Source organism: Brachionichthys hirsutus, chromosome 2, assembly GCF_040956055.1.
Source record: "Brachionichthys hirsutus isolate HB-005 chromosome 2, CSIRO-AGI_Bhir_v1, whole genome shotgun sequence".
NCBI classification, from domain to species: domain Eukaryota; kingdom Metazoa; phylum Chordata; class Actinopteri; order Lophiiformes; family Brachionichthyidae; genus Brachionichthys; species Brachionichthys hirsutus.
Window position 1 is genome coordinate 7073588 of NC_090898.1, and position 12125 is coordinate 7085712.

At 41.5% G+C, this 12125-nt stretch overlaps 1 protein-coding gene across 1 annotated transcript in view; it reads left to right on the plus strand.

Annotated features, from left to right (window-relative positions):
* The window catches only part of LOC137909616 (contactin-4-like), a 51791-nt gene extending 40211 nt beyond the window's left edge, over positions 1 to 11580 (plus strand). Inside the window, exons 12-22 of the mRNA XM_068754083.1 lie at positions 1046 to 1221; positions 2237 to 2354; positions 3516 to 3674; positions 4181 to 4330; positions 7450 to 7520; positions 7717 to 7951; positions 8458 to 8573; positions 8898 to 9078; positions 9907 to 10019; positions 10607 to 10775; positions 11486 to 11580. Coding sequence (XP_068610184.1) covers positions 1046 to 1221; positions 2237 to 2354; positions 3516 to 3674; positions 4181 to 4330; positions 7450 to 7520; positions 7717 to 7951; positions 8458 to 8573; positions 8898 to 9078; positions 9907 to 10019; positions 10607 to 10775; positions 11486 to 11580 — 1583 coding nt within the window. The remainder of the gene's footprint in view (positions 1 to 1045; positions 1222 to 2236; positions 2355 to 3515; positions 3675 to 4180; positions 4331 to 7449; positions 7521 to 7716; positions 7952 to 8457; positions 8574 to 8897; positions 9079 to 9906; positions 10020 to 10606; positions 10776 to 11485) is intronic.
* Positions 11581 to 12125: the final 545 nt, after the last annotated feature.

The following is a 12125-nucleotide window of genomic DNA, read 5'->3' on the forward strand; positions in this document are numbered from 1 at the left end:
AAAATTGCTTTCTATCCTTCTTTTGACTTAATTGTACTTTATTGCATTTCACCTGCAAATGGACTTATTTTGACTTATCTAAACCTCAGGCAAACAATTTAAATGTTATTTCCACAGAATACTGACATTCAGTCAACACGTCCCAGCAATTACAATGTATTAAAATCAAGCATATGTCGATGCATTAAAAAAAATAAAACTAAAAATAAATTTCCTTATTGTTGTTTTAAAATTGCTGTCATTGTCACAGAAGTGCGCTGCAATGCATGGCGCATACTAAGGAGAAAGGCAAGCCAATTTGTGATTTTCCTTCAAGCTATAACAGGAAATGAGTGTGACAGCGTTGCAATCTGAAGCCGAAAGTAGCTCTCTCATTTTGCATCTGGTGCCAAACTTTGGAGACTCACCTGGTATGCACTGCCATGACCAGCCATTTTCCTTAGGGGGTGTGAGATAAACAAGCTGGCTTGTTTTATCAGAGCCAAATATAGACCTGTACTCCCCCTAACATGCTGCATTGGCTTGGGTGTCCATTAGATGCTTATGACATGCATGTATAATTCACAGAGGACTGGAATCTGGTCCTCCCAGCCGGTGTTTTATCCTCTGTACCATACTGCCGTCGACACCCTGCCGAGACAGATCAAAGATTATGTTATTTCACATCGCAGTGGTGCTGAGATAGGAACGTTTCTGTGTCCCTGCACAAACAGCACCAAATTACAGGCTCAGATGTGACCTACTGAAATGGCAGACTTTTTCTTTCTCATCATTTTTCAGTGAAACATAAAACTAAACAAAAAGAGAGCGATTCAATATAAGCACGCTGGCAGCCTTGTCAGTAATTCACTTTGCTTGGGTAACACCTGGAACTGGGTTTCATGGGGAAAAGGATTTGTTTTTGATGGAGGTTTTTCACACTAAGACTAATAGGACATCATCAGAGCTATAATGGATGTGTGTGTGTGTGTGTGTGTGTGTGTGTTTGACTAGCCAATTACACGTTCATTAATATGGCCAATTTGGTTTGGTTTCCTGTCTACAGAGCCAACTGCAATCACCAGTCCGGCAGGGCACCTGGATGTGACGGCGGGTGAGAGCATTGTGCTCCCCTGCCAGGTTTCTCATGACTCCACGCTGGACCTTAAGTTCACCTGGTTCTTTAACGAACAACTCATCCACTTTGGAAGCCACTGGGCGTATTTTGAAAAAGTTGGTGGGGTAAGTCCTTTTCTGTTTGTGCCTTCATGTTACAATCTGGCACATATGTTAGTTGAGTTGATTAAATGGCCTTTAAATTCTTTACCACTGCAGAATCACAGAGCATATTTGAGCAGTTGATTCTTTTGTGGGTCAAATTGCATCCTTAGACAAAAAAAATGTTGACAATACTTTGTAACTTGGTAATACTCAGAATGTATTTCTCTTAAGGGTGTACCAGTTCACAGAATTCATTATGTGTAAAAGAAAAAAAAAAAAATGAATAGCGCCCAATGAACTCTTTTTTAATTCAAAACTGGTTAACATAACAAATTATTTTATTGTACTGTCTCTCTTAACTTGTAGCATGACTTGTTGGCCTAAATGTACAAGAAACACTACCGGTACTTTGTTCTGGGATTACTTTCAGCATATGTTTGAACACCGAGCTCAACTGACAATTGTGACAGTTGCTTAGTATTTGCTTAGTAAATTTAATTATTGATCTATCTAATCATAAAAAGTAATGTTAAAATTATTTGTTGACATAGCCTTCAAATAACTTTCTTGCGTATCATCCCAGGCTTTAATCATGGCGGGAAGTTTCAAATGTGAATTTGTATTTCTATGAAATGTCCCTGATTATATATCAAACTAATCATCAAGTCGCAATCTGATTCCCAGTCCCTTATTTTTGAAAGTGCATTTTAATTCTAACTCCAAGTTCAAAACTGATAACTCATTTAGGAATTAATGTCTACTGGGTGCTTGAAATTGGAGTGAATAAAAGAAACAGAGCTGAAAGAAGCTTCTAAACTGTCCTTGTATGTCATCATGAAAACTTTGCCTCAGTCATTTGATGCATCCTTGGACTTGTGATGTACTGTTCTGTTCTTTAAGGTCGTAAATTGAATATCAACAGAATTCAACTTGACATTGCATTATTTTGTTTTGCTCTTTTATTTTGTTTTGCAACTATTACAGTTTTTATTTATTGCTTTTGTTGTTGTTTTTTCTAAATCTGTGCAACTGGCAGCGCTCGGCTGGTGACATCATGATCCGGAACATTCAGTTGAGGCATGCTGGGAAATACACCTGTGCTGTTCAGACCAAGATTGATAGTGTGTCTATTGCTACTGATGTGGTGGTCAGAGGTAAGGATGCCCTTCAATCAAACAAACAAACAAACCAAAATAATATATCAAAACACTGAATTACATTACATATAATTAAGAGTACTTTAGGGCCGCAGGTAAAATAGGAGCACAGTTATGTCAGCTTGTCTTCCTTAATATCTGCATGAACAGCAGGAAAACTAAATGCTGATGTGACACAGCTCACAAATTCACAATCACTCACTTGGTAGTAGTTACTACTTTTCATTCATTCATTTTATCTAGCCCTGGAGCCTATCCCAGCAGTTTACGGGCGAGAGGCAAGGCACACCCTGGACAAGCCGCCAGTTCATCCCAGGGCCGAGTTACTACTTTTTATTTATTTTGCCTTGAAAAAGTTCAAATAAAGTCTAATATTAACATGTAATTTAGCTTGAGTAAGTGCACAAACAGTTTAATTACTTTCAGTGTGGTCATTTTGTCCATTAGAATAAGATTATTTCACTGGTTTTTGATATTCTCAGATAGCAGAAGATAACATTTTTACGGAATTGTTGAATCTTGCAGCCCAAAATACAGCAGTTCCTCTTCTTATCAGAAGATTGTACTGGCTCTCATCTGATTAAAAATAGTTTTCACGCCTCCAAATGTTAAAAATATCCAACAGTTTCATGTATAAAAATATGAAAATGCTCTAGTCCCTTGTTAAAAATATCCAACCAAAGATGGAATATTCTTTGTATACCCTCCTTGGTCATTAAACAACGGTGGACCATGAAGTGGACGTGACTCTCACCTCGGTGGAAGACGGTCCCATTGTAGGAGGTGTCGTGTTAACCAGAGACGTAGATTTGTTAGGGCTTGGGAGGGGGGGGCTGGACTACAAACCAGACTTTCCATGCATTTCAGGAGTGGTGTTTATTGAAGAGTTGATAACCTTGTGATTCACATTTCAACCCTTTCAGTGATTCTGAGTCATTGCTGTAGGTCGTTATCTTTTTTCTTTTTCTAATTTACAGTGCAGTGAAGGGCTTAACAACACATTTAATGAGATACAAAATATGTATTTGATGTGGTTTTTCATCAGTGCACCATTGCTTGGACTTGTAGCTCAGTATTTGCTCTCAAGCCTTTCATTGTAATGTCCCACCCACAGGGTTCACAGCTCCGTCTGTCTCCTTCTCATCCTCATTTATCCAGGTCCCCCCGGCCCCCCTGTGGATTGTCAGGTGACTGAGATGACAGAGACCACTGCCTCTGTTTCCTGGGGACCTGGCACAGAAAACCACAGCCCCATCCTCAGCTACACTATCCAGGCCAGGACGCCATTCTTTCTAGGGTGGCAAGCCGTTACCACTGGTAGATTGGTTTCTCCCATTTATTTGTTTAGAGGGAAGCTGCATTTTCACTTCCTCCAGCTGTTCACAATGAAGCCAGAATACACTGGTTTCTAGCACTGCTATCATGTAATCCCATTTGGAGTGAAATGACTTTGTAGTGATCAGGAAGTAAAAGCCTGGCGTGAACCTTTGACCTGTAATCCTGTCGGATTTAACTGGCAAGGGGAGTTCAGCTGTCGCTTATGATTCTCATATTGTAAGAATGAACACACACTTGCACAGTTTTGTGGAGCCATTGTTTTCCAAACTTTATATACAGTCATTAGTTTCGGCTGACAGACTGCGCGTGTAGGTTGTATGGAACTGAAGGTTATTGAGTGGGTGAAAAAGACGGATGTGTGATTTATGTGCTCTTCAAACATTGCACACGAAATGACAGTAAATAACGCGCCGCCATCATGGCAGACTTTCAGTGGTAGATCGCACAGGGCTTTGATGAAAGGCTATTAATGCGATGTTTCTCAGTTCCTGAGGTGCTTGCGGGGAAGCAGATGTCAGCCACTGTCATTGACTTGAGTCCCTGGGTGGAGTACGAGTTCAGAGTCCTGGCAGCCAACACCGTTGGAGCAGGAGAGCCCAGCCAACCGTCCAAAAAGGCACGCACCAAAGAAATGGGTACGTGGTAAAAACTCCTGACATTTCTTTTTCTGCCAACAGTGACATAGATCTCTTGCATATTATTTCCATTATATGATGATTGATCTCACTTTATGATGGTACTTTGACACATTTAGATACAATCTATCAGAAACTTGAACAAGTCCTGTTGATTCTTTGTTTTTTTGCTCTTCCGGATTTACCATGACCTGGACGACTGAGAACCGACACAGACAGTAAAGAGGTAGTTTTAAGGTCAGACCTTTAGGGGGTGGGGCTCATCACCCAGCGGTAGGACGTATGTGTGTGGGTGCAGAATCTGTCTTTACCATGACTGCATGAGGCAGTCTAAACATGCACCTGTCAGAAATTGTACCGACACTTAATAAAGCTATTGACCCTGTGTTTGGCTCAGTCCTACTAATGCTATCGTGATTTCTGTCTTAGGATCCTAGAAGGCATTTCAGCAGCGTTTCTTCTAGATGACTAATGCAGCTATCTTGGGGCTTCAAAATGATAAGAATGCACGGATTAAAAAAATAAAATACAAGGAACTCACGGTTAATAATTATCATACAGTTCATTGCTTGAATGATCGACAATCACTCGTTTTACTGAATGAAAACGTAATATTAATTTGTTTCAACATAACACACTTCAGTTCGTCACAATAGTGCTTTTAAAATTAACTACTTATGAGTTTTACCCCACAGAATATTTTTAGGAAAATGAGAAATTATGTTTGAAAAAAAATATTCAACCTCTAAATTTGTCAAACCTCATTTCTATCATCTAAACCAATATTACCTTCAGAAGCAAACTGAGGAGGTTGGTGGTGTGGTATTGTACAATATTAATGGAAAAGAGAGAGCAACCACAGATATATTTTAGCCCTCAGTTAATGAAATCTGTGGAGAAATGAACAACGTATAGTATGTAGTCGCTGAAGCGCATGAGGACGGTCCACCTTATCATCAAACAATCAAAGAAGCATCACACGGTTCAGATACTGTCAAATCAAGCTTTCCCTGCAAACTGTGCACCAGGCCAGGAGAGTGTAAGCCATCAGAGACCAGTGACGCCAGTAAAAAGACATGAGTCACATTTTACGAATGCTAGGAATGTGATTTACGCTGTTTGTCAAAATGGCAATACAGAAAGCTTTACTTTTTTCTTGAAAATATTTGTACATGAGACACGAAAGAACAAATGTCTTCAACCTATACCTGCTCGTTAATACGGAACAAGTGGCTACAAAATTCCACAAAGCATCTGCTTTGCCAAGTGGAGACAACGTGGATGTAATTGATTTCCGAAATGACAGAGATGAAAGTCCGATCAAGGGACAGAGATTTTTTGGGACTTGTTAGCAGCCAGCAGCTTGCTCTCCTGACAGCGTTGCGCTGAGAGTGAGCGTCTACCTTTGATCCACCTACGTCCGTGAAATGATGTTCCCACAGCCAATAATCACATCACAATACAGGAGCCACCTCACTGACAGACGCATCACCGACTGCTTCTGACTGGCTTGTTGTTGCTATGAGTCAAATGGTAGGAAAGGTAGGAAAGATCCCACAATCTTAATGTAGCTTCATCATATTTTTATTTTTCTTTTCTCTTCTCGAGAAAAGGTTTAAGAAATTGCTAGTTACCATGTTACGATAATTCACCTCTCAATATATTTATTAGCTCCTGTTAACCACTAGGCTGCATTGTGCCATTCACACCGAGATGTCAGCACACAACCTTTGTAAAAAAATATATATATATATATGTGATTAGTTGTACGTTGACTTTTCCAGTTTTAAAATGGACAGATTAAAATATGATTGTATGAAATGTAAATCCTAGACAACAGATTTCTCAGAGGACTAAAACAGAGAGCTGTGTTGGGTAATGATATTCTTTTGTTAACACTTGTTGAAGTCTTCTTTAATTGTGTGTATTTCCCCAAGGCTCTTTGAAAACACTGCACAGACCAGCCTGTTCAGTATAAATACATTTATGTATGCAGTATCTGTACACTGTACGTAATGTACAGCATGCAAGGAGTCTAGTCTATGCAGGTCCCTAACTTGAATCAGTAGCAGTTGTTTGAATTGCAATGAAATCAGCACCTGTTTTAGGTAAAGCTGCTTTTCCTTGATATTATGGATTAGCAAAATATGTCTGTTATCATGTAAAGTAAATTATCCAGGGAGATGGCGAGAACCTCGCACTGCTCTGACTGGATGACGTGTCCTGCAAGTAATGTGAGAGCGATGAAGATATCCAATTGTCAGCACCGTTCATCCGGTTCTTACAAAGAGTGCAATTAAAATACTTTTCAAGCCTTTTCAAGTTACCTGCACCGATTCTAATTACCAGTCTTGTTACCTGAGACTGTTTGCTTTGATGATTATTATTTATGAGCGCAATAGGATGCAAACAGATATGATGATGAGATTGTTCAATTTCAGATAATAATAATAATACTGATACATTTTGTTGTTTGCATGAGTGATTGTGTTGATGATACACCTCATTGTGTTGGTAATCAAGATTTCTCTATGAATACATTTTGTTTCTCTATGAATAATTTTCTAATTATGGAAACTTGACCTCCAGGATTAATGTAATGTAACGGAAGTTCAGACGTTACGTTACATTAATACGATTTCACAATATAATAGGAAATTATATTGTAAACAATGGCAGCCGTCTATGTGTGGGTTTCATTAGCTACTGTCACTGAAAATAATAACAGATAAAATAAACAGTAAATATGTAATGTCCATGTCCTGAAAGCATTGTTCTACAAAGGAGACGGTGGGATGCAGCGCTGCTCAGGGAGTCCTTTATTATTTCCAGTCATTGTTCTGCATTCCACCACATAAAAGAGAACCTGTGAGATCAAAACTCATATGAAATAGAGAGGGCAGAGATGGAAGAACAGGCTGCCTGGCAACAGCACTATTATTTCTTATGTGCACTGCAATTACTGTCTTTTGGGACAAACATCCCAGATTTGTCGAAATGAAAATTGCAGCGGGCACCTAGTTAGAAAGATTCAGAGGTGCACAATGTCTTTGCACCATTTCTCGTGGTGATGCCAGGGCAAGCGTGAACCTAACTTAACATTGTACTCCTTCTGTTAGTTCCCAGGGTGACTCCAGCCAGAGCGAATGGCGGTGGCGGTGGACGTTCAGAGCTGGTCATCACATGGGAGGTAAACCTGTGTGTATTTAAGTTTGATTTTTTTTATTCATTTACTTTTGTAAATGTTCACAAGGCTTTAAAAGTAGTACCAGCACTTGCGCCTTTAAAGTACCCAACTCCGCCCATAGCGGAATTTGTTTCGGTAATAATATATTTAAGATTGCTCATCCTTCGTCGTGCCTGTGAGTCATCTCTTACTTCTTCAGCCTGTTCCTGAGGAGCTGCAGAGTGGTCCGGGCTTCGGTTACGTCGTGGCCTTCCGCCCACTCGGCTCGCAGGGCTGGATGCAGGCTGCCATCACCTCCCCAGACGCCTCCAGATATGTCTTTAAGAATGAGAGCATCCCTCCTTCCTCCCCATACCAAGTAAAAATCCGGGTTTACAACAACAGGGGAGAAGGTCCGTTCAGCCCAGTGACCACCATCTACTCGGCAGAGGAAGGTGTGTACCGTCACAACTTCACATCAAAGAGTATATTCTATCAAACCTGGAAGAGTACAGCACTAACAGCTTTTGACTCGAATCCGGATTTAGTAAATTTCATTTTAAAAACCAAGATTTAAAAAAAACTGTTTTGAGGTGTTTTCTGACCAGTAAGAGGATTTATTTGGATGTTTTAACAGTTTTCTGTATTAAATATGTGTACAATAGTATCATTAGCAGTTTCTTTAACGATAAACCCCTTCTCCTCTTTTGTCAAATGTATTCATGACCCCAAGTAGCTACAGATGCCGCTGATGTGGCTTGTGGTCCATGTTAAATGTTTTCTATCACTCTTTTGAGCAAATGTTAAGTGAAACAGATTCTGTCTAGCAGTCACTCCTCCTAATACGGTGTCATGGATGCATTGGCTAGAAGAGCGTTGTAGTCAATAGGTCAGCTTGTAAACGTGGGACGTGGAGAATCTGTGCCTTCCTCCTATTCCGACTGTCCTGTGTGTCTGTTAGAACCCAGCAGAGCTCCTGGGAGACTGAGCGTGAGGAGTGTCTCTGCCTCCGAGCTGGAGGTCGCCTGGAAGCCACTGGCCTGGAACAACAACCGCAGGCGCATCCTGGGCTACGAGGTCAGGCCAACACATGCCCACACAACAGGATTTGTACAAAACAGTGGAAAGTGCCAACTGCTAGTGAAAAGAGCTAAGACCTTTTTGCAATATTCTTAATATAGTTACTCATCGAAGTAGTTCAGTTTACTGGTAGGGATACATTTCACATCGACCAGTGAACATGGATGGTCAGACCTGAAAGAGAGTCGGTTGCATGCTTTATTTTCTTCCTACTACAAGTACCAGAAGGGAGAGACAGAGACTTTGCACTGCAAGTTTAAGTAAGAAGTTACTTAAAAACTCATATTAATAAAGTATAACCTGTATGTGCTGTGTATTTAGCTGCAGTACTGGGGGAAGAGGCCTGATGCAGCCAGCGTGATCAGGACGGTGGGGAATACAACCTCAATACTCATCAGGGATCTGGAAGGCAGCAGTACATACTACATGACCCTGCGGGCATACAACAGCGCTGGAGCGGGTCCACAAAGCATCACAGTCAATGCAACGACCAAGAAACCACGTAAGGCGTCTCAACATATTGCTGGGTCTGCTTGGGCAGAAAATATTCAGAAACCTTTTGGTGCATATTTCTTTTTACCTAGAGTAAACATATACATGTTTGCCTTACATTCACCTTTCGAAGCAAGTGAAGAAGAAGATTTATCAGATCTATTTTCACCTATTATTTTCTCTCTGGCCTCTCAGGGTTTTCTTGTATGAGCCACGTGGATGTTTCTTGTATATCAACTGAAATTGGTTGCCCAGGTGGCTGAATCCTAAAAGCCCTGCTATATAACTGCAATCCATTCCTGTCACTCTCTTCATACCGTTAATCTGAGAAATAAAGTTTTCATATCACACCTTTAAGTGTTATGATCCATGGTCACCCTGGGTGAACTGACATGCAGGCTCAGCTGGGATATTGATGAAATATTCTTCTCTGAGATTCCCAATAATTGTTTATTCCTCTTCATATTGTTTTACCTGTTCCTGACTTTATGTCACTTGCCAACCAATAAGGATTAACATGCTTTACATCCAGAATTCAGTCATGAAAAGGACAACACATCACATCATCATCACAGTGGCGCATTTGTATAATCGCTTGTGAGCTACTATTAATTAATACCACAGTATCAATAAATCTGTTATAGATAAGTACGTGTTGCTTGCCCAAACCAACTCCCTTATAAATTCCCAAAGTCACCGCTAGCAGCTGGATGATAAACTGATATTGAGAACTGCCCTTCATGCCGAGTTTGTTCTGGGCTCTGCTGTTTATTGAGCGGCTCGCTTGCTGTTTTTCCTCCCTCTTTCTCTCTGTCCGACTCGCCTCGTCCTCCTCCAGCGCCCAGTCAAGCCCCGGTCAAAATCATGTGGAACGCTTCCAACTCCAAGGTCATACTGAAGTGGGACAAGGTACATGCCCTGGAGAATGAGTCAGAAGTGACAGGGTACAAGGTAAGCAAATGGAGGGGTTGTGCTGCATGCAGTGTTTGAATGGGAGCGGCTGCAGCTCTGATGAGTTCAGGGTTTTACAGACTGGAACGTGACAGAGAATTGCAGACTGCCAGTTGGTTCATTTAGTCCATATGAGTTCACACCTTTTTTTGTATGTGTGTTTTGACTGTACTAATATTTTACACAGATATTTTATAGAAAGTGTTGCTTTGCTCTGCCATCCTATTTTAAGTCATTTAATTTCAGACACACACACACAAACAAAGCTTCATGTTTTTTTCTGCTCAGGGCAGCGGGAGGGGGGGGGGGGGGGGGTCATACAACATAGGTGAGCATGCATCGTCAAGTCAAACTACAGCAGAAAATTGATGACTGAGGCATTTCTGTGCTCTTCCTTATCTCTGCTGCACCTTCTATTCTGGAGGTGCAACACAGTCGTGCAGACGTCAACAGTAAGATGAATCCATGTTAGATTCAGCGGCAGCACATCACACCTCGCTGTCCGGAAGAAACGCTCTGTACCTCTGGAATGACTTCATGCCAGGCCTCGTGCTGTTATCGCCTTTTCCTTCTCCCGGTTACTGCAGGTGATGTACAGCCAGGACAAACACAGCCGTCCCAGTGTGGTGGAGACCAACACCACCTCGCTGGAGCTGTCGCTGCCCGTCAACCAAGACTATGTCATCCAGATTAAGCCCTTCAGTGAGGGAGGAGAGGGCAGCAGCAGCCGCCAGATTACCATCCCCAAGATAGCAGGTGGGCCAGAGATAGGAAACATGGAAAAACAGAATGTCTGAGCGTGTGAGAGAAGTATGAATGGCAGGATAGTATGAGAGACAAACGCCAGGCAGTGTCTTCCTGACTGAAACTTCAGCTTTTCTAGAATGGCTGAGGAAAGAAGTCGCTACATATCACTATTAAGCAGTGGAATTATGCCGTGCAGCTGCATTGAAGCTGTTTCATTTTGATCAACTTCCATCTCGCTTCTTTGTGTTTCTTCCAATGAATGTTTGCCCAAAATCAGCCTCAAAGGAGTCTTTTCTCAACCCCCTTATCAACAGATGTAGAAACATTGTATGTATCAAGCAACTAAATGGACTCAGGCATGCAAACACTATTCCTAGCAGCTGGTAGCTGTAGAACTGCTATGTCATTTTTTAATTAAACTGTGTTTGCTGCCCACATCTCCTCCGAAATTTAGCACTTTGAAAGTCAGCTCGGCCCACAGTTGTGTGCAGCGCACCAGTGCCATCTAGTGGTCGCCCCATGTGCTCGCACTTCTCTAGTTCTGTGTGCTGAATGCGTTTTGATATGTGAAGCTTTTTTCTCTTTTGTTTTTGGATATTTGTTTTGGCTTGCTTGTTTATTTTGTCATGTGGGATGTTTTTCCTAAATCTTGACCACACCGAGCATAATGAACACAACATCAAACAGCTGCTGGATGTGGATCTGTTTGCTTGTTTCAGGCTCCACGCCTGTGGGTGCAGCCTCTGACTTCTCCGCATTCCCCATGGTCAATCTGGCAGCAGCATTGATCCTCACAGCCAGGACTATACTATGACAGAGTCTGCAGGAACCAGGCATCGCAGCTGCTTATTAGGTGGAGAAACAGCAGGTCAAAGACAAGAGACTGACAGCCACATTTCCGCCTTCCCCCTGCCCTACCCCACTGTGTCTTTTGTCTTATTTTTACAGCGATCTCTTTGAGGCGGGTTCTTTTCCTACATCTCTCTGAGGTTATTTACCAAAAGTAACTGGCTCTTTCAGAAGTTGCTTTTCTGGGCTTGTCACTGGACTACAGATCTCTTTGCTCTCTTCTAACTAATGGATACTCTCGTATGGTTTTAACCTCGGAAGCCCGGTGGTGTGTGACGCACAGAGGGGATGCGTATATGTTTTTTTTCTGTGGGACTGTGCAGTTGCTGTTTAATGGAAATGTACTGTATGTACCTCTGAACCTTTTGTGAATGATGGTGATCAAGGAGACCTGAAACATTGCTCATATTTCTTTGAGTAAACTTATATTTAAGAAATGGCTTTCTTGTTTATTTCGTGTCTCTTTTTTGGAAAACTCCTACACTGTCTAAGAAGGAAAACTCAACTCTT